General features: G+C 41.7%; 1 protein-coding gene across 1 annotated transcript in view; it reads right to left on the minus strand.

Moving 5' to 3' along the window:
- Rbm25 (RNA binding motif protein 25) overlaps positions 1-12,997 on the minus strand; it is a 42,921-nt gene extending 29,924 nt beyond the window's left edge. Inside the window, 3 exon segments of the mRNA XM_040742785.1 lie at positions 1,098-1,147; positions 2,433-2,553; positions 12,284-12,997. Coding sequence (XP_040598719.1) covers positions 1,098-1,147; positions 2,433-2,553; positions 12,284-12,505 — 393 coding nt within the window. The 5' untranslated portion in view covers positions 12,506-12,997.
- Between the last annotated feature and the right edge of the window lie 10,554 nt (positions 12,998-23,551).

A 23,551-nucleotide genomic window follows, 5' to 3' on the forward strand; every position in this document is an offset into this window, starting at 1 on the left:
GGAAGAGCAGTCAGTGCTCTTAACCTCTGAGCTATGTCTCCAGCCCCATTTTTGCTTTTTGTAAGGTCCTTGTGTTATTAGCTTATTAGTAAATTGAAACTTGCAACTTCCCCACATACAGAAACAGAAATCTATGAACTTGACAATGAATTCATTTCAAACTCAGTAGGGTTAACTGAGAACTGGTAGAGTTGCTCCAAATCCCAATTCTACCTTTCCCTATTCTAAAATACAAAAGGAGTGTTGTTTGGAGGCTTCTAAAAAAACCCGACCATAATGGTACACATCTTTAATCCTAGCACTAAGGAGACAAGAGGCAAGTGGATCCCTGCTGAGTTCAAGGAGGACCTGGTTTTGATGAGTTCCAGGCCAGTCAGGAAACAAAAGTAATTAAACAAAACATAGCCCAATTATTTCAGAGATTTAGGAAGCATGGTCTTTGTTGTAGGAAGTACATCTCTAGATGTGGGTTTTGATAGTTTAAAGATTCCCACCATTATGAGTAATCTCTCTTCTTTCTGCTGATAGTCTCAGATTTGGGCTCTTAGCTCTTTCTTCTATTATTTCCACCTGGCGCCGCTATTTCCTACAAGATGGACCCTAATACTCCAAGAATAGTAAGCCTAAACCAACACTTGGTTCTACAAATCACCTTCATCCTAGAGTTTTGTCACAGCAATGTAAAAGTAACTGACCTCTTATAGAGGACCCAGATTCATTTCAAAACAACTACTCAGGTGGCTCACACCACCTTCTGGCCTCCAGAAGCACTGCAAGCAAATGCTGCACAAGTAGGACACATACAAGTATTTTAAGATATCTAAGCTAACCAAAGTTTTACATTTCAAAAAGCACTAGCTTTATCCTAAATCTTAATTTCCCCTTTATATTTACAGGGTTGAGGTAGAGTACTTCCGTATAAAACATGAAGTCTTAGGTTCAATCCCCAACACACAAACCAGACATGTTTAGTACATATACCAGCATTCAAGAGGACCAAAGTTCAAGGTCATCCTCAACTACAAAGCAAATTCAAGATTAGGAAGGAGATGCAACCCAGTCTCAAACAAACAACAACAACAAAAAACTATACTTACAGTTGGAGCAGGAGCCATAATACTCATTGGTACAGGAATCATTGGTGTCCCTAAGAGGGAAAAAGCATAATATATTTTAAGAATACAATTAAAAATAACAGGGCTGGAGAGATGTCTTACACAATAAGGTGTTTGTCTGACAAACATCCAACATGAAAAAAAATTCCCACCACCCACATGAAAAGAAAAGCATAGAGACCAGTGCTTATAATCCCAATAAGGAGACAATATAAAGACAGATGGATCCTCAGGGATCACTGGCCAGTCATAAACAGAAGCTCCAGTCCCAGAAAAAGATACTGCATTAATTAACCAGACAGTACTAGAAAGGTGGTTCAGTAGACAAGACAGACACTGTAGCCTCGTGGTGGAAGAGATGCAACTGCTTCTAGCTGCTACCCACACCATGGCATATCCTTGCTTTGCGCCTGAGCACATGCACACACACTAAACAGTAATACTGAACACAATCAGAAGGCTACAAAGAAAAATACAACACAATATTCAAAGCTGGTGGGCATGCTGGCAAACACATATGTAATACTGCACTTAGATATGGCAGGAAGATCCATGTTTAGTTACAGCAAGTTCCAGACTATCCTAAGCCAACTCAAAGCCTGACCCAACCCCTCCAATGCCTTCTTAGTGTAAAACTAAGAAGTAAAATTTGGGGTGTGGTGACAGTCACCTGTAAGGCTGAGGCAAGAGTATAGTGAGTTCAGAAGACTAGCCTGGGCTACACATTTCAAAGCCAGCTCAAAACTTGTCTGAACTGAGCAGTGGTGGCACAGATACACAAAGAAAACCGGTCATGAACAAAACAGAAAATACACACAAAAAGATAAAAAATGTAAACTTTAATTAGCTTGTATCGTGCATTTAAAAATACTTGGAAAGATAAATGAACTACCATTTTGTTTCCCTTTGGCAGTAACAGGCTAGTAACAACACTTATGCTAGCTGATGTAGCTACATGAAGGAAATTTCACTGCTAATCTTTATCTTGAACCTTACGAATATAGCACCTTTAAATATATATTGTTTAAGCAATTTCCAAGATGAGCCTGAAACGCATCTACTCGTCAAACCTGGTGCAAAGGCTCACAACTGTAACCCTAGTATTCACGAAGTGCTGAAGGTGAGGGTGCCCCCTGGAGAACACAGATTCTATCCCCAAACAAATAACTTAATGCCACAGGAAAATCAAACATCCATTTTCACAGTAAGACTACTGTATCTTTACTAACAAATCACATGTGTATCATGTTCCAAAAATAGTATCACAACGACAAAGACACAGGTTTAAAGCATTTTTAAAAATGTGATCAAACTTACCTGGAGGTACAGGTGGAGGAAAGCCAGGAAACTGTGGGGGTGGGATCCCTGGAGGGAGTGCTGGGATTCCCATGGGAGGGCGATTCAAATGAGGGGGGAAAGACATTCTGACTGCACCAGTCTAAAGAAAGAAATGACAAATCATTTTATTTGAAACCTTTCCAATATGATTTGCCTATATTGTTGACCTTCATTTTTAGAGTATCTGCAAAATTCTAAAGTTTCTTACCCAAAGGAGTTGGCAAAGACCCTCTTTTCTCTGTCTGTCCATTGAGAATTTTTTAAAACTTAGATCTTTTCTAAAATAAGTTCCCAAAATGTACACGAACTAAGTTCAGGATAGACTCCTACAATCATGTGGGAATACATATAAAGGAAGAAAAAAATTTTGAGGTTCAGTTAATATCAAAAAATTAAATGCCAAACATCAATGAATCTTTTAAAACAAATTCAGAATCCAGGAGGATAGCTAATTTTCTAAATGTTCTAATACATTTATTTTTAACCCAAATAACTCTCTGAACACTCAACTAACTAGGTTAACAGTATTTGATGACTCAGTATTATGTAGTTCTTTAGACAAATGTGTCATTTAAATTACAAACTGAGGGGGAAGAGGGCATTCCTGCCATTAGGTCACATAGTAACTGCTCTAAAGTATCAAGAGCTCACATTTTTAAATAAGGTAACTTTTTTTTTCCTTCTTTTTGGAGACAAGGATCTCACATAGTCAAAGCTGGCCTTCACTATGGCTGATGAAAACTATGAACCCTCCTGCCTCCATTATTTCAAGTACTGAGATGACAGGTATATACCACCATACCCAGTTTAAGACATTTTTCTTCAAGCAAACCTCTAGCCAGGCCTGGTGGCACAAGCCTGTAATCCCAATCCCAGAGCTGGAAGCAGAAGACTCTTGAGTATGCTAGGATTTGTCTCAAATATCCAAGGTCTAGCTGGGCAAAGGGGTTAGGGGGAGGAACAGAAACAAGGCCACATTGTCCACATAATCAAGTCAGCCAGGGCTACATGGGGATACATTGTCTCAAAAAAAAAAGGGAAGAAAGAAAAAATATGAAGCTAAAATGAGTTGGTTTTTTGTTTTTTTTTTAACTAAGCTGCAGTTATTTCTGTGAAGCCACTAGCAAAAATTATTTTACCTACACAAGAAAATCCCATATTCTGTAACTAATAATGACTAGAACTATTAACATATTTTTCAAGCAAGGCATGGTGGCACATGACTGTAATCACTGAAGTTGGGAGGTAGAGGCAGGAGTATCAATTCAAGACCAGACTGCTATGAGACCAACCTAAGCTGCATGAGACTCTCTAAAGTATATTGTTTTATTTTTAGTAGGTAAGTATATATACTTATCTGTTTTTTTCAGTGTAATACATTCTGTGAACCCCAAGCTGGCCTCAAACACAACATCCTTAGCCTGTCAATAATACCACCATTCCTGGCTTTTTTTTCCCCTTGGTTTTTCGAGACAGGGTTTCTGTCCTGGAACTCGTTATAGACCAGGCTGGCTCGAACTCACAGAGATCCGCCTGCCTCTGCCTTCTGAGTGCTGAGATTAAAGGCATTTTCTACATACCTTTTTATATACAAATATTTAATAATTTGTGCTTTGTTATAATGTATTCATACTTCACTGTTAACTGTATTTCTCCTTCAATGTCCCTGATATCTCTCCCATATCAGTTCTTTTTTTTTTTTTTTTTTTTTTTTTTTTTGGTTTTTCGAGACAGGGTTTCTTCTCTGTGGCTTTGGAGGCTGTCCTGGAACTAGCTCTTGTAGACCAGGCTGGCCTCGAACTCACAGAGATCCGCCTGCCTCTGCCTCCCAAGTGCTGGGATTAAAGGCGTGCGCCACCAACGCCCGGCTCAGTTCTTTTCTTTATAATGTAATAAACTATATATAACACAAAAACAAGTTGTCTCAGTCCTTCAACACTGAAGATTCTTTGACATTTTATTTTTGTAAGAATTTAGAATTTTTTAAAATTACACTTACTCATTTGTGTGAATTTGTGTGTGTTTGGGTATGTATGAATTCAGAGAAGAAGCCACAAGAGTCAACTCTCTATCACCTGGGTCTTGGCAGGATTAAGCTTGGGCTGTCAGGCATAGCTGCAAGCACATCCTTACTGAGCCATTTTGTGAGCCCACAATAATTCTGGAATACAGATTATCACTGCTTGCATTCAAACTCTATTACTAAATCATTCCCTTCAAACTAATGTGTATATTTATATTTCTATTACCAGTATATATCAATTATAAGAATCTGAAGTATAAAAATAAAACAAAACAACCTATTTTAGTTTAGTTCCTCAATCCCTAAAGTTGCCTGATTAGCATTTCTCTGAAATAGAAAAGCATGTACTACATGTTCACAACTGTTCTTTCTTACACTGTTGCTCTGATTTTTTAAATAAGTCTCTAAGGGCCGGTGAGATGAATCAGCAGGTAGAGGTACTTGCACCAAGATTGACAGTCTAAATTTCATACCTGAGAACTGACTCCCACAAGTTGTCCTTTGGATTCCATACATGTGCCATTGAACACATGCCCCAAAATAAGTAAATAGAAATATAACTTTAAAAATATTTTGAACTACTTTGCCAAGCAATAGTAGCACACGCCTTCAATCCCACAACTCATGGGGCAGAGTCAAGCAGATGAGTCTACATAGCAAGTTCCAGGGGAGCCAGAGCTATACAGAGAAACCCTGTCTCAAAATAATAATAAGGCCGGGCATTGGTGGCGCACGCCTTTAATCCCAGCACTCGGGAGGCAGAGGCAAGCGGATCTCTGTGAGCTCGAGGCCAGCCTGGTCTACAGAGTGTGTTCCAGGACAGCCTCCAAAACAATACAGAGAAACCCTGTCTCAAAAAACCAGAAAAAAAATAATAATTTTAAAAACTGTAAAATTTAAGCTTTGGGCCAGGCGGTGGTGGCACACACCTTTAAGTCCAGCACTTGTGAGGCAAAGGCAGGCTGATGTCTATAAAGCCAAGTTCCAGAACACACACACACACACACACACACACACACACACACACACACACACACACACACAGGTTTGGAGTCAGTTAAGTGTTCTTATTCACAAGAAATTTTGTCAGAATAATTCCTATATTAGCAAAAAGGTGCTAGAAAAGCTTTAAAAATCTTAGGTAATCATTAGCATATCTTACAAAGGAAAGATACAACTTATAAGACACTATGCATTCAATTTCCCAGTGTTGTTTGCTTTTTTCTTTATAATTATTACCTTTAAATTACCACATTAAGTAATGGGTTTCAATTATATTCTTCATACATGTGCTGTTATACACTATATTCTTATTTGTTCCTCTTCCCCAGTGAGTTTTTTTTTTTAATCATTGTATTACAAATGTTCTGCATGGAAATGAGCAGGAAGGTGTGTCTGTTAAAACAGAAGGCTACTGTCCTACTTACAGAGGCTCTTGTATTATAATAACTCTCTATCTCAGCACTTTCTTAGGAAGGCAGTTGGTATAGTACCTGTTGAATAAATAAATTAATTAATGAACAGTAAACAATGCCTGAGCACTCATTGACATATTTATTAAACAGCTACTACATTTCAGCAACAGTTCAGGGTCTACTTTCACAATGGTATAAACTAGGGCCATAGATTCACTTTTACAGCCACTTTCTCTCCCACCAGTATTAGAAATGAATAGCATTTTTAGAGTAAAGTTATATTCTTAAGAGTTATGCTATATTTTATGGTTTTTAACATTAAATGCTAATTAACAGATACATTTTAGCTTTATCAATATAGTTATTGCATACATTTCTAATTTTTCTATGAAATACCTTCCTTTTATTTAAAGCTGCTCAAAACATGGGCCGAACTTCAAGGTAAAAGAATTATAGTCAACTGCCAACATTTATGAATAATCCCTCTTTTTTGAAACAATAGACCCCCTCTTGGGAAATTAAAAAAAAACCAGACATTTCTGATGCCTTTGACATATATGTTCTCTTTAAACACTTGAAATTATCATTAGCTTTATGCTTTGTTATGTGAAGTGAAAATACAACCATAGCAAAATGTAACTGATTTTATTTATTTTTTGTTTTTTTTTTCTTCGAGAAAGGGTTTCTCTGTATTGTTTTGGAGGCTGGCCTGGAACTCACTCTGTAGACCAGGCTGGCCTCGAGCTCACAGAGATCCACCTACCTCTGCCTCCGAGTGCTGGGATTAAAGGCATGTGCCACCAATGCCCAGCTGTGATTTTATTTTTAAAGTAAATTTAAACTTAAAAATATACTTTTTTCTAAGTTTTAGGGACATTGGAAGTTGGTAGTAATGCAAGGAAAAGAGCTAGGAACTGGTTTACTTTCGTTCCAGTGATCAGGTCTTGCTAAGTTAAGATTTGAGCAAAGATCTCAAATAGGCTGAGGCAGGAAGTCCTAGTCCACATCAGAGGGAAGAGCCTTCCAAGCAAAGGAAAGACAAGAGACTAAGGTAGACATGCCTTTGAGGAAGACCAGCACAATCAACTGTATGTCATGAAGAGAATAAACACTGAGTCAGGTTAAAACTGAGTATTAACTGGGGAAGAGGGGGTGATCAAAGAGGATAGGGTTTTGTAGTAGTACACTGTAAAGGTTTGGGCTACTATAAATACATCAGATAGAATACATTTTTAAATGTTTCTGACTTAACATAATCATTGTCACCCTGTTAAATCCAAATAGGTTGGAAACAATACTGCCATAGTGCAAACAAGAGATTGTACCTGATGGATATAGTTGTCAAAGTACTAGTTAACAAGTTGCTGGGTTCTGGACATATTTTGAAAATAGCCAAAAATATTTCCTAAGGGTTATGTTGAATATGAGATGCGGCTATTAATATTGAAATTATTTTAATACTACTTATAAAAATGGTTTTTGTTTTGGTGGTGGGTTTGTTTGTTTGTTTTGGGTTGTTTGCTGGTTTTTGTTTTGTTTTTAGTTTTTCCAGAGTTTCTCTGTGTACCTTTGAAGCCTATCCTGGCCTCTACTCTCTTTGTAGACAGGGGTGGCCTTAAATACACAGAGATTCGCTTGCCTGTCTCCCAAGTGCTGGGATTAAAGGCATATGCCACTGTCTGGCTAAAATCTTTTTTTGGTATATGTTTTTGTTTCTTATGTTAGGGGCTTGGAGGGTTGTTTTTATGTTTTTTGAGATCAGGTCTCTCCTGTGTAGTTCTGGCTGTTATGTAGACCAGATTGGCCTAAATGATCCTGCTGCCTCTATTTCTTAGGCCTAAGATGTATTAACTTTTAGAAGGTTTAAAGTTTTTTTTGTGTGTGTGTGTGTTTTGTTGTTTGAGACAGGGTTTCTCTGTGGCTCTGGAGGCTGTCCTGGAACTAGCTCTTATAGACCAGGCTGGTCTCAAACTCACAGATATCTGCCTGCCTCTGCCTCACAAGCGCTGGGATTAAAGGCATGTGCCACCAACACCCTGCAGTTTAAAATATTTTTATTTGTTAAATATGAATCTCTATGTCCCAATATAGCAAGTATCTGCAATATAAATGTTCCCAATCTCTATCTACTGTGATGGTGGTCACACAATTTTATGTCAAGATTCACTGGAATTAAAAATGCATTAATTTCATTATGTATAATTTATGTATATACATTTAGTCTAAAAAAGAAAACAGACATGAAATATATTTATAATGTTCAGCATATGCATGTACTTTATTTCTCTTATCACTTTTTTCAGTTCATTCTTTTTTTCTTTATTCCTGGGAATGCCACATGTATACAAAATACAACCAATACTACTTTTAAGCAATCCTCCACTGCATATTTATCTGGACAAAAACAAATGTTACTAGGAAGAGAGTGGCACATTAATTCTCTTGGGACAGTATATACCAAATATCTGAAATAGTTAAGAATGAACCAATAGGCCAGGCGTTGGTGGCGCACGCCTTTAATCCCAGCACTCGGGAGGCAGAAGCAGGCGGATCTCTGTGAGTTCGAGACCAACCTGGACTACCAAGCGAGTTCCAGGACAGCCTCCAAAGCCACAGAGAAACCCTGTCTCGAAAAACCAAAAAAAAAAAAAAAAAAAAAAAAAAAAAAGAACCAATAGATTTCCCTCAGCAAACATTTATAAGTACCTAGCTCCAATTATGCTGCAAGCTCTCCTCTAGGAACTATTTGTATTAGTTATGAAAGGATAAGATCTTAAGAAACCTTTATAAGTAATCCAATGGCCACAATGAATGTAATACTATTAACTTAACACTGTCTCCTGTCCTGCTTACAGTCTGCACATCACTAGACACTGATAACTGTAATACTTTAAGCAAAAGAAAAAATTCTGTGCCCAAATAATGAAAATGTTGAAAAGAAATTTTTAGAGCAAAACTTTCCAGCAGATCGGTTACCTAAACTCAGACGTGACGTCCTTGTCTACTAACAGTCAAGGCCCTGTCAACAGCAATACACAGAAACACTGGATGGCAAGAGACAGACAGGGAAAGAATACTAAAGTCATTTCCCCAAAGTTTTCACTTTCACCAGGCAGTAGTGGCACAGGCCTTTAATCACAGCACTCGGGAGGCAGAGGCAGGCAGATCTGTTAGTTGGAGGCCAGCCTGGTCTACAGAGAGAGTTCCAGGGCAGCCTCCAAAACAATACAGAGAAACCCTGTCTGAAAAACCAAATAAAATAAAATAAAAAATTCACTTTCATTGAGAAAAAGGCAGCACTGCTTATACAGACACATTAGTGGTTGCCACAAACTAAGGTGGAACATACAGTGCTTTCCAAATAGGCTAGAGGGATACTTCTGGGTAATGGTTATACAACTCTACACTAAAAAAAATAGACTGATAGATCACTTAGTTTCCTAAAGCTATTATTTTTAAAAGAGCAGTTATCAATTCAGGACAGCTACCAAAATAAATATAAGGCCTGAAGATTAAACAATATTGTACCAATGTTCATTTCCTGATTGTGATCACTGTACTATATATCCATATACTTTTTTTTTTTTGAGACAGGGTTTCTCTGTGGCTTTCAAGGCTGTCCTGGAACTCTCTGTAGAACAGGCTGGTCTTGAACTCACAGAGATCCGCCTGCCTCTGCCTCCCGAGTGCTGGGATTGAAGGCGCACTGTACTATTTTTAAATGATAAAGAATTTCCTAAAGCTTTCAGGAACTACTCTATATTTATTACTTGTAGGTTTAGAAGCATCACATCTGCCACTTACTAGCAAATGTCAAAAGGAAACTATGAAGAACAAAATTAAATTGGCAAAAATGCTAAAATCTAGTTGTCTATGATGGCACATGCCTTAATCCCAGCACAAGGGAGGCAGATGCTAAGGAATCGAGTTAGAATGATTAAGAATTGCCGGGCAGAGGTGGCGCATGCCTTTAATCCCAGAACTCAGGAGGCAGAGGCAGGCGGATCTCTGTGAGTTCGAGGCCGGGCTGGACCGATAGCCTCCAAAGCAATACAGAGAAACCCTGTCTCGTAAAAACCAAAAAAAAAAAAAAAAAAAAAAAACCAAAAAACCAAAACCCCAAAACAAAACAGGAATAATAATAATTCTTAGTATTTTCTTCAAATACTAAAAAAATGCACTTTTTTAACGTACAAGAAAGAAGCGAAGCTTGGATACATGCCTGTAATCCCAGTATTGGGGATGCCAGGGCAGAAGGTTGAGTTTGAGAACTGAATCCTGTATCAAAGACCAAACGTACAAGGTATACAAACTTTTAAGGACTTAAAATCCCCTTGAGGAATGTGAATAGTAGTTATGATATTAAGACAAAGGAACAGAACTTGCCTAACAAGTCCAAGGTCCTGGATTTGCTCCCCAGCATCACAAGTAAATAAATAACTCTATATTAACCCTTAAAACATTAAGATCAGGCACAGCAGCACACGCTTTAATCTCAGCACTTGTAAAGCAGAGGCAGGTGGATCTCTGTGAGTTGGAGGCCAGCTTGGTCTACATAGTGATTTCCAGGACAGCCAGAGATCCTGTCTCAAAAAAAAATTCCCCCCTCCATTTTTAGAGACAGGGTTTCTCTGTGTAGCTTTGGAGCTTGTCCTAAAACTCACTCCGTAGACCAGGCTGGCCTCGAACTCAAGAGATACTCCTGACTCTGCCTCTAGAGTGCTACCTGGCTAATTGTTACTGTCTTTATGGATGAAGAAGGGGAATATGGTTAATTAGTGGAGACTCCAAGGCTCCCCACTCCCCACTATCCTGAAATTACCAATTCAAAGGCTGCTTCCAGCCTACTACAAGTTCTTAATTCCCTAACATACCAATGAGAAAGAAAAGAATTTAAGAATTAATAGAACTACTTAAGTCTACTCCAAGTATACAGGAATAAATATAAAAAGTCTCTGGACCGTCTCAATCTAGTTCTTAAGTAACATTTATCAGTATAAACCATCATCATGTTACAGGAACACTTTAGTTATCATTTTACATACATTTTTTTCAGTCCCCAGGTCCAATCTGTGAAAAGGATTGTAATATAACTCATTTTACTGATGAAGAAAATCAAAAATTTTAAAAGTTTAATAAAAAGAGCATCTTGCCCAGTGGTGGTGGCGAATGCCTTTAATCCCAGCACTCCGGAGGCAGAAACCCTGTCTCGAAAAACCAAAAAAAGAAAAAGAAAAAAAAAAGAGCAACTAAATGCCTCTTGCAATCTCTCAATGTTTTTGGAATATCCTTTTAAAAAAAAGTTAAACTTCTCACAAAATTATGTTCCTGGTGAGAAGAGTCCTATGCTTAAGCTTCTTGTAACATTCTTCAAGTCTAAAAATCAAGAGATTTTTAAACTAAAGGAAATTGGAGAGGGTACTCACAGATAATACAAAAAAATCTAAAAACTGTATAATAAATACTGCCAGCTACCCGCTACACTTCAATTCTAAAAGCACCGTGATGCATGAGAAACCCAATCTCTTTCCCTCCTTTTGGTCCCGCTTTCCTCTGCATTTTTCACGTCAATACTGATCTGCTATTACGTAACTTCAAGATAGCCTTCATACCCTACTTCGAAAAGCGTATTTACAAATCAATACTGAAAACAAAAGGACGGTAATACACTTTAATGTGAAGGTGGGTGGGTGCTGTCTGGAATGAATGGAGAGCTACAGCATCCGTCCAAACGGAAGGGCGACGGGACGGTAAAACTCATCACCAGTCTTCTGCAAACCGGAAAGGTGCTTTAGAAGACAAAAAGTGGGCACTCGCTAAATTCAAGGAGGGGTGGGGCCCCTTCTTTTTGGCGGCGGGCACTGGAGGACCAGAGAGGAAGAAATTCGTTGGTGGCCAGGCCCTCGCAAAAACGAGTGGGCGCCGGCTGGTTGAAAGAGGCAGCCTTGAGGCCCGGGAGTCCTCGGCCCCGGAAATCTGCTGAGGTGTGGATCCGGAGGCCCGACGAGAAAAGGGCCTCCGGGCGGACCGCTCCTCTCCGCGGCGAACCCCGAGCCCCGTCAGAGCCGAGGCGACTCGCCCCCGGACGGGATGTGCAGCCACCGAGGGAGTGGGCGACCAAAATTCACGGGGTTCCCGGGGGCACGCTCGGGACGAGGGCCCGGCCTCCGGGGGCGCCCGGCCCCACTGGTTTTTCGAGGCCTTGGAGGAGCGGAGAAGCCCCGAGCCTCGTGCCCGTCCCCTCCCCCACCCCACCCCCTCGCCCCCCCACCCCGCCCGGCCCGGCCCTCCGCAGCCACCCTGGCTTCTCCTCCTCCTCCTCCTCCTCCTCCTCCCGCGGCTGAGGCAGCCGGTCGATCGGTTTCCTCACGCGTTCGGAAGCGTGAACTCACCCGCCGCTGAGAAAACGGTACGGTCTTCGCGGCCTCTTGGGCGTCAGCTTGTGAGTGGGCTCCACCGGTTCGGAGTTCCTGCGCGCCGCCCGACTGAGAGACTGGGTCCGAAGCGCCTACTCGAATAGGCCGCAAACACCGCCGCGCAGCGCGGGGAGCTTCTACGGGTCTTCCTCTTGCCCGGCGTGCACTGCGCCAGGAGGCGTGGAAAAGGGGAACCATAGAGAGGATTGCACCTAGATAGTCGCCACTGTTGCCTCTGACTCGCTACGCACAGAAGAATAACCATCGAGAAGGAGCGCCTAGTGGGACCTAGAGAGGCTCGAGCTGCAAATGACGACCCACCCAGCCATTTTTGATTGGAGCCGATTGAATCTTAGGATGACTGCGCGACGCCATCTTGAGGTCAAGGTTCCGGCTGGTTACCCGCGCGGGGTTTGTTAGAGGATTTCTCACTTTTTTGGTGGTTCGTTTTCCGGGAACTAGAACCTTGATCTCTTGGGTCTTTGAGGTTCGATGAACTGATACCTGGGCGGGACCGAGAACCTCAATAGAAAGCCCAAATGTCATTTGTCCTTCGAAAACAACTGGTCACGTCAAGAAATAACCGACAACGGCTACATTGGTTTTGTTTTGTTTTACTTTTTGTGCGTACACGCACTACAACTTAAGCGAGGTACTAGGATCCCAGAGGTAACTAGATACTTGATAGCCTCAAAAGCCTGTGAGAATATTTAGTACAACTTTCTGTAGTGTGAGAATGATAAAAATAATGTGAAAATTTAAAAAGAAAATGCCGGGCGGTGGTGGTGCACGCCTTTAATCCCAGCGCTCAGGAGGCGGAGGCAGGAGGATATCTGTGAGTTTGCTGGTCTACAAAGTTACACAGAGAAAACCCTGTCTCGAAAAACCAAAATAATAATAATAAAGTGAATACTCACAAATTACTGTGTTATTCAACTTATGGACTCTATAAGCAGTATTTAGTACTTGGTTGCTTGCTGCCGAGAAGGCTTGTAATTTGTTCATAGGGATCTTGCTTCTCTGAGTGCCTAGTGGTATGCCAAGAAGTCAGAAAGTACAGAGAGAATTATTCCTGCCTTAGGAGAACTGGAGTCCCGGAGTTAGCAAACCCTGACCACTTTACCATTCATACTCAGTCTGTTGTCTTCCTTAGTTGTTGTTTAGACAGCCTACATAGACCAGGCTGAAATGTCGGAGAGATCCGCCAGCCTCTTGTGCACAGGCGCTGGGATTACAGGCATGTGCCACCACACCCAAATTATTTCCTAGTCTTAGTATAGTACCTGTTACCATCTGCCATACTAATATGTCTCAATTTATGGTCCACCTGCTCCTTCGTCATTAGAAGATAAACCTAAAGAGAGCACAGATCTTTTATCTGCTGTAGCTACAGTACACAGAACAGTGATTGATATTTAGCAAGTACTCAGTATTTGTTGAATAAAAATTAACTAGCCAGGCAGTTGTTGGCACATGGCTTTAATCCCCAGTACTTAGAAGGAAGAGGCAGACAGAGCTCTGTGACTTCAAAGCCAGCCTGGTCTACAGAATGAGTTCTAGGATAGCCAGGACTGTAACACAGAGAAACCCTGTCTCAAAAAAAAAAAAGATCCTCATTAAACGCTATTTATATTTTGTAAATATTTGTTTTTACAACCACAAGCATAAACACCAAAATCCTCTCAAATTATGTATCCTTTGGGGGGGTGGTCTTGTTTGTTTTTTGGAGGTAGGCTTTTTCTGTCACTGTCCTGGATGTCCTGGAACACCCTCTGTAAACCAGGCTGGCCTCAAACTCACAGAGATCCGCCTGCCTCTGCCTCTGCCTCCCTCGTGCTGGGTGGGATTAAAAAGGCATGCAATACCACTGCCGGGCTAAGAAATTTAAGAAGTTGTTGTCTCTGACAATTGGCTAACTTTCATGTAGACATTTGTTCTTTCTTTTGCTTTTTTGTTTTCTTTTGTTTTTTGAGACAGGGTTTCTCAGGCTAGCCGTGGCTGTCCTGGGACTTGCTCTGTAGACCAGGCTGGCCTTGATGCACTTTCCTCTGCCTCCCAAGTGCTGGGATTAAAGGCATGTGCCACCACTGCCTGGCTGACATTTGTTCTTTAAGTTTACCCATTGTACAGCTGGAGAGATGGCTCAGTGGTTAAGAGCACTGACTGTTCTTCTAGAGGTCCTGAGTTCAATTCCCAGCAACCACATGGTGGCTCACAACCATCTTGGGTGGCATCTGGTGCCCTCTGCTGCCATGCAGGTAGAAAATTGTATACATAATAAATAAATAAAGTGTTTTTAAAGTTTACCCAGTGTAATAGGTATTATAGAGTAACTAGATCTAGACTCACCTGGTGTCCAAGTTTTGTAGCTTGCCTAGGATGGTTTACCTAGATTGGTTAAACTGAGGTAGGGAGACCCACATATAAACGTTGGTGACACCATTATATGGGTGTAACATAAAAAAAATTAACAACTCAGAGACTGATACTGGGGTTCAAACTTCAAGCTGAATATCAGAAAAGCAAAGCAGCTGGCCACTAGCTTCTTACCTCTTCCTCATGCTGAATGGGCTGATCCTGTCTCCAGGATCTCTCACCAACCTCAGACTGTAACCTTTCCTTAGCATGGCTAGAGAATCAATCCCTGAGACCTTGCTTCTGTCTTATATATGAGCTATTTCTTGTTTAGGCTGATTCACTCTTGTGTAGATAGATCTGGGTGAGCTTGAACTCACAGAGATCCGTCTACCTCTTAATCCTGAGTCCTAGGATTAAAGGTATGTACCACGACCTCCTAGCTTCTGGCTGCTGGGATTAAAGATGTATACCTGGCTTCTATGGCTTGTGGCTGACTGCTTTCTGAATTCTCAGTCAAGCTTTAATAAATCATAAATAATATCTCACCACACATGGATTCAAGTCTGGGCCGAATAAAGAAAGGCTGATCACTAGTATTCATGGTTTTCTGATTCCTGGCTGTGGATGTTTCTCCAACAGTGATTTCCCTCCCATGATAGACTGTACTCATCAACTATAGGTGCATTCAAGGCCAGGCTGGTCTACAAAGTGAGTTCCAGGACAGCTAGGGCTGTTACATGGGAAAACCCTGTCTCAGGTAAAAAGTGAATTTGAGGCCAGCCAGGAATACATAAGATTCTGACACACACACACACACACACACACACACACACACACACACTCACTCGAGCACGCGCGCACACACACAGAGGAAAAGAAAAAAGCAGTCAGGATGAGCCACCAATAAACTTATTTGCGGGGGCCAGGTTAAGCCATCCACTTGCAGTGTCAGAGCCTATCCTACTCACTTGTGAGGAAGACAGCTCTAGATAAATAGCCAGTGTATTCTGATGCTTAGCTCCATGAGCACATTTGACATAAGTATTCAGTGGCGTATTGGGTGACTTGCCAGGAAAACTGCCTAAACAGGAAAAGCATTATTTAGCTGAATCAACCAGATGCCAAGCATTTAAGCTGGAGACATAGAAGAGATAATAAGTTGCTAGTAGAAGGTGGTAGTGTTTGTCCACATGGGTGAGGCCCTAGGATTGATTAATACCCAACACTAGACCAAAAAAAAATGACTACAAGATAAGCAGACAGCACTAAAGAGACTCAGTGATTCACTGAGCCATCTCTCCAATGCCACCAAATTAATGTTTGTTTTTCTTTTTCTTTCTTTTTTTTTTTTTTTTTTTGGTTTTTCGAGACTGTACTGGAACTCACTCAGTAGACCAGGCTTGGTCTTGAATTCACAGAAATCCACCTGCCTCTGCCTCCTGAGTGCTGGGATTAAAGGAGTGTGCCACCACTGCCCCACAATGTTTGTTTTTCTTAAGATTTATTATATATATAATGTTCCCTGCATATACACCTGCACACCAGAAGAGGGCACTAGTTCTCATTATAGTTGTGAACCACCATGTAGTTGCTGGGAATTGAACTCAGGACCTCTGAGCAGTCAGTACTCTTAACCTCTGAGCCATCTCTCCAGCCCCCAAATTAATGTTTAATGGGAAAAAAAACCACAATATGTTTTTATAAAATAGGAAACAAAAATAATTTTAAGCAAGAACATATAAATCAATTCTTTTCTCCACATTTTTGCCTCAAGTTCTATTTCAGGCTCTGTCATCAAGATTCAGACTTTGGCCAGGCGGTGGTGGCGCACGCCTTTAATCCCAGCACTCGGGAGGCAGAGGCAGGCGGATCTCTGTGAGTTTGAGGCCAGGCTGGACCGACAACCTCCAAAACAATACAGAGAAACCCTGTCTCGTAAAAAAAAACAAAAAACAAAAAAAAACAAAAAAAGATTCAGACTTTGAGGCTGGAGAGATGGCTCAGTGCTTTAGAGCACTGCCTGTGCTTGTAGAGGATCCAGGTTCAATTCCCAGCACCCACACTTCACAACTGTCTGTAACTCTAAGATTGGACATCCTCACACAGACATACAAGCAAAATACCAATTCAAAAAAAAAATTCAGACTTCATATAACTTCCAAACAATTGCTTCCAAACAAGATTAAAATGTGTATGTAGCCGGGCGTTGGTGGCGCACGCCTTTAATCCCAGCACTCGGGAGGCAGAGGCAGGTGGATCTCTGTGAGTTCGAGGCTAGCCTGGTCTACAGAGCGAGTTCCAAGACAGTCTCCAAAACAATACAGAGAAACCCTGTCTTGAAAAACCAAAAAAAAAAAAAAAAAAAAAAAAGTGTACGTAATTGCAGATTCCCCTCGGCACAGCATGGAGGTTGCCATCCCTGCAGCACAAGGGCACTGAGTACTGGGCCAGGAAGTTCTGAGAGACAGAGACAGAGAGAGAGAATGAGAGAGAGAGAGAGAGAGAGAGAGAGAGAGAGAGAGAGAGAGAGAGAGAGAGAGAGAGAGTGTGCGTGTGCGCGTGCAGGTACGTGTGCAAAGAGTCTGGTGTCCTCCCCTGTTACTCTGCCCATTCCTTTAGGACAGTGCCCTATCTACAATCTATCCATGTATTTCTACCTGCCTCCCTCTCTCTCTTTCTCTCTTCCTGGGTCTCAGGTCTTCTTGGCTATGCTGAAAGCCAGCAAACCTCAACAAACTTCCTTTTTCTGCCCACCTCAAAGCTGAGGTTCCAGGCACTTGCATAAACAGCTGGTTTGTCAGACTGTGGTCCTCATGATTCCAGAGCAAGAGTTTTTAACTGCTGAGCCATGTCTAGCTCCCTCCCATGCACCATTCCTTTGTAAGCTGTGTCAGATTTTCTAAAGTTGCTGAACAAGTAGCAACATTGAGTGAAAGAGATGGCATCCTGCTCAGTACAGTAGTGCACTCCTATAATCTCAGCATTTCAGAAGCAAATGCAAATTCAAGCCCAGACAGAGCTGCATAGCCAGTTCTACATAGAAAGTCCCAAGTCATCTGTAGCTGCATAGCAAGATTCTATATCAAATTAAAAAATAAATGAAATGCAAAGCAAACAGATATTTCAAAAGGTCATTTTCAGTGAAGATTAAGTTAGATTTTGGGTTGAAAGAGAAACTTGGCTAGCCCTGAGAAATGAAGATATATAGAGTATTGGATGTGGAAGGTGTGTGGGAATCAGGGAGGATTTCCTGAAGGACGTACCTTTCTGAGCTATGTCTTAGCCAGGTCTGCAGAGAGAAGAGAAAAGAGGAAGCATAGGTACTTACACAGACTCTGGAGATCAAGGCTGAGTTTGCCACAGGTGGAGTATCTGAGGTCTGCCAACTGAATCAGGATTCTGAAAGAAGAATTAAGGCATTTATAGACTGCATATGAAGGAAATATCACCACTAGCAAATATAGTATTCAGAAACATACTATAGAAAGTGATTGGATTCTAAGGGCTCTTGCCAATGAATTAAGTAATCCATAGGGTCATCTCTGAAAGGGCTTTTGGCCTGGGCAGTGGTGGTGCACACCTTTAATCCATCTATTCCCATTCACCCCATGGCAGAGGCAGGCAGATCTCTGTGAGTTTGAGGCCAGCCTGGTCTACAAAGTGAGTTTCAGGACAGCCAGGGCTATTACATAGAGAAAACCTCTCTCAAAAATAAATAAAATAAAGGTTATTGGAGGTAATAAAACAGTTGAGGGGCTGGAAAGATGGCTCAGAGGTTAAGAACACTGACTGCTCTTCCAGAGGTCTTGAGTTCGATTCCCAGCAACCACATGGTGGCTCACAACCATCTACAATTCAATCTGGTGTATATGTAATAAATAAATCTTTAAAAAAAAAAACGGCCGGGCGTTGGTGGCGCACGCCTTTAATCCCAGCATTCGGGAGGCAGAGGTAGGCGGATCTCTGTGAGTTCGAGGCCAGCCTGGTCTACAAAGTGAGTTCCAGGACAGCCTCCAAAGCTACAGAGAAACCCTGTCTCGAAAAACCAAAAAAATTAAAATTAAAATAAATAAATAAAAAATAAAAAAAAAACAGTTGAAAGTTGGGTCCAGCCTGGCAGTGGTGGCCCACACGTTTGATCCCAGCACTCAGCAGGCAGAGGCAGGTGGATCTCCAGACAGCCAGGGCTGTTTTTCAGTGGAGGAACCCTGTCTTGAAAAAAAAAAAGTGGCTCCAGCTGTAGGAAGTGGGTAACTGGAGGCATAATCTGAAGCATATGTCTTGCCTTGGCTCTGCCCTCTCTGCTTCCTGCTTGCCATGAGGCAAGCAACTCTATTCTACCTCATAGACATAATCATGGGGCCATCTGACCACAGACTGAAACCATAAATCAAAGTAGATCTTTTCTCTCTTTAGTGCTGTTTCCAAACTGTATTATCACAACAACAGTAAAACTAACACAAGTGTCTTCATAACACTCTCAGGCAATTAGCAAACGCAAGCACAAATTCTCTGAAGAAGGGAAACTAAGGCCTGGAGAAGTGGCTCAGTGGTTAGAGCACAGCTCTTGTAGAGGGCCTGGGTTTATTTCCAGCATCTGTGTTACAGAGCTCTCAACCCTCTGCAACTCTATCTCCAAGGGATCCAATGCCCTCTTCAGACTTCAGATTTCTGTGGGACACTTACATATGCACATATTCCCTACAGAAAGACTAGCATACACATATTTTAAAATAAAACAAATTTTAGAGAGAGAAAAATCTAAGCAGGTCACAGAGGCACACACACCTATAATCCTAGTACTTGGGATATAAAGGTAGGAGAATAAGGAGGTCGCGGCTAACCTAGGCTACTAGCTAAGTTCAAGACTAGTCGGGTCTACATGAGATCTTGTCCCAAGAAGGAAGGACGGAAGGCAGCTAATTTGTCTAGTTTGCTCTTGGAGTTTCTGACATCAGGGCTGAGGCAGTAGCTCTGAGATAGAGAAAGCACTTGCTTTGCATGCCTGATACCTGATGTGCAAGCCTCAACTGGGTCAAAAGAGAGAAGATCTGAGTCAGACATCATCTAAAATTTAAACTTTTGAGGGCTGGGCATGGCTCAGTGGTTGGGTACCCATTGCCCTTGCAAAGAACCTTTGAGTTCAATTCCCAGTATCCAAATCAGGTGGCTCACCACTGCCTGTTACTCCATCTCCAGGGAGACCCAACACCTCTGGCCTCCACAGGTATCTGCATCCACATGTACATAACCACCACCACATACACATCATTTTAAAAATGCAAATATATCAGCCGGGCGGTGGTGGCGCATGCCTTTAATCCCAGCACTCGGGAGGCAGAGGCAGGCGGATCTCTGTGAGTTCGAGGCCGGGCTGGACCGATAGCCTCCAAAACAATACATAGAAACCCGGTCTCGTAAAACCAAAAAAAAAAAAAAAAAGCAAATATATCTTAAAATTTAAAAGTGGATCTGAGGAGTTGGGTCAGCAAACTTGAGTACTGGAGTTCAGATCTCCAGCAACCATGTAAATGTCAGATAGGCATGCATGCCACCTACCTTTAATCCCAATGGGAGATAGGTAGAATATTGTGGTGATATATTGTTTATGATTTAATGAAGCTTGCCTGGGGATCAGAATGCAATGCTAGCCACACTAGTTAGCCATAGATGCCAGGCAGTGGTGGTATACACCTTTAATCCCAGGACTCAGGAGACAGAGGCAGATGAAACTCTGTGAGTCCAAGACAACCCTGAGCTACACGAGAATGAATCAGTTTAAGAGTAACAGAGATCATGCCTTTAATCTCAGCACTAGAGAAGTATATAAGGAAGAAGGAAAATCTCATGGGAGATTTGGTTTCTGGTCACAGGGAAAACAATATCCCCATTTCAGCCTTGGTACTGGCTGGCTGCTTTGTTTCTCTGATCTTCAGCTTGAGTCCCAATATCTGTCTCTGGGCTTTTATTATTTGTACTACAGAATACATTGCTCAAGATCCCTTGAGAAAAGTAGCTAACTAGACTAGCTGAATCATCTCTGGGTTCACCCGAAGGACTCAGGGTGGGGAGAGATTGAGGAATACACCTAAAGTTATCTTCTGACTTCCACACAGATGGACACATACATGCACATACCCACACTATTCACACACATATGAACACATATATACACATACAAGCATATAGCACACATACACCCACATACATTTTAAAGTGCCAACATTATTAGGAACAAATCACTATGCATGATGATTATCTGACATAGAAACATATGCAAATTCAAGCTTAACGAAAAGTTTAATTCCCAATAAACTCAGATACTAAACTTGTTAGAGGCACAATAAAATTTATGAAACATTTTGATAAATAATTTTTCTTTATTTATTTAGATAGGATCTTGCTATATAGTACAAGCCTTGAACTCACAATCCTCCTGCTTCACAAGCATTGACATTTCAGGCATGAATCTCCCCAAACCGTAACTATTTCTTCTTCCTCTTCCACCTTATGTTTGTAGTCATTTATTTACATTATTTATTTATTCATTTATGTGTGTGTGTGTGTGTGTGTGTGTATTTTTTGAGTCAGAGCTCAGGATTTCCATGTGTAGCCCTGGCTGTCCTGGAACTTACTCTGTAGCCCAGGTTGGCCTCCAACCCAGAGCTCTGCCTGCCTTTGCCTTCCAAGTGCTGGGATTAAAGGCCTGTGCCACCACACCATACAGAAATCTCTATAATCTCTTTTTCTTTGTTTTGGTTTTTCGAGACAGGGTTTCTCTGTATTGTTTTGGAGCCTGTTGTGGAACTCGCTCTGTAGACCAGGCTTGGTTTTGAACTCAGAGATCCACCTGCCTCTGCCTCCCGAGTGCTGGGATTAAAGGTGTGTGCCACCACTGCCCAGCTTCTATAATTTCTTAAAAGCTCAGTGAGCTAGGTGGAAGAATGAGGGTGACCTGAATTCAATCTTTTTTTTTAAGACTTACTTATCATGTATACAATACACTTGTACAACAGAAGAGGACACCAGATCCCATTATAAATGGTTGTAAGCCACCATGTGGGCGCTGGGAATTGAACTCAGGACCTCTGGAAGAGCAGCCAGTGCTCTTAACCTCTGAGCCAACTCTCCAGACCATTTCTTTTTTTTTTGGTTTTTCGAGACAGGGTTTCTCTGTGGCTTTGGAGGCTGTCCTGGAACTCACTTTGTAGACCAGGCTGGCCTCGAACTCACAGAGATCCGCCTGCCTCTGCCTCCCGAGTGCTGGGATTAAAGGCCTCCAGATCATGTCTTTGAAAATGTTTATTTCATATGCAGTGTTCCGTCTGCATGTACTGTATGCCTGCAGTCCAGAAGAGGGCACCAGATCACATTATAGATGGTTGTCAACCACCCTGTCATTACTGGGAATTGAACCAGGGCCTTATGGAAGAGTGGCCAGTGCTCTAACCTCTGAACCATCTCTTCAGCCCCGAGGTCAGTCTTCTAAACTCACATAAAGATCTGGCTATGGCCGGGTGTTGGTGGTGCACACCTTTTTTTTTTTTAATATTTTATTTATTTATTGTATATACAGCCTTCTGCCTACAGGCCAGCACAGGGTACCAGATTTCATTCAAGGTGGTTGTGAGCCACCATGTGGTTGCTGGGAATTGAACTCAGGACCTCTGGAAGAACAGTCAGTGCTCTTAACCGCTGAACCATCTCTCCAGCCCCAGTGGCGCACTGCCTTTAATCCCAGCACTTGAAAGGCAGAGGCAGGTAGATCTCTGTGAGTTCAAGACCAGCCTGGTCTACCGGGCCAGTTTTTGTGTGTGGGGATCAAACCCAGGGCCTTGTGTATTTCAGGAAAACACTGTCTTTTGAGCTGCATACATACCAATATCTTCATTTTATTCTTTTGTTTTGCTTTGTTTTTTGTTTTTTGAGACAGGGTTTCTTTGTTTTGTTTTGTTTTGGAGGCTGTCCTGGAACTTGCTTTTTCGACCAGCCTGGCCTCCAACTCACAGAGATCCGCCTGCCTCTGCCTCCCAGTGCTGGGATTAAAGGCATGCGCCACCAACGCTCGGCAATATTTTCATTTTATAAGCAGGTTATGAAATAATCTGGTAAAGCTATAGGTGGTCACAAAGGAAGTCCTAGGAATAAAACCTTTCATGCGGATCAATTTCAATCTCAGGATTGTTTAAAACTTGTTAGCTTAACTTCTTTTCTAAAATCCTGTCTTCCTCTCCCCACACCACCTCGTTTCTAATAAACATTTATTTTTCTTTTTTCTTTGTTTGTTTGTTTTTGTTTTTCTGCGTAACAGCCCTAGCTGCCCTGGAACCCTGGAACTCACTCTGTAGACCAGGCTTGCCTCGACCTCACAGAGATTCACATGCCTCTACCTCTGCCTCTGCCTCTGGAGTGCTGGGATTAAAGGCATGAACCACCACCACTTGGGTAAACATTTAATTTTTTTGTTTGTTTGTTTTTTCGAGACAGGGTTTCTCTGTGGCTTTGGAGACTGTCCTGGAACTAGCTCTTGTAGACCAGGCTGATCTCAAACTCACAGAGATCCACCTGACTCTGTTTCCAGAGTGCTGGGATTAAAGGCGTGCACCACCACCACCGCCCGGCACTTTTAATTTTTAAAGCACTACAAATAGCTTAGTTCTTACCACCCTGGTGTGTGATTGTGTAATATGGTATAGGAGAGAAAGCTGCGCCCCCAGGGCTGTCCACTGTCGGTTCTCTGTCAGGAAGAGATGATTTTCAGCAACATAACCCTTATACATAACCCATTTACTATTTTATATACGTGGCTTGACTACTGATCTAATTATGTCCTTTGAATCAGAAGGCAAAAGAGTGTCCTGCTTAAGTCAGAAGATGAGGTCTTAT

Source organism: Mesocricetus auratus, unplaced genomic scaffold (genome assembly GCF_017639785.1).
Source record: "Mesocricetus auratus isolate SY011 unplaced genomic scaffold, BCM_Maur_2.0 Super-Scaffold_15014, whole genome shotgun sequence".
NCBI lineage: Eukaryota > Metazoa > Chordata > Mammalia > Rodentia > Cricetidae > Mesocricetus > Mesocricetus auratus.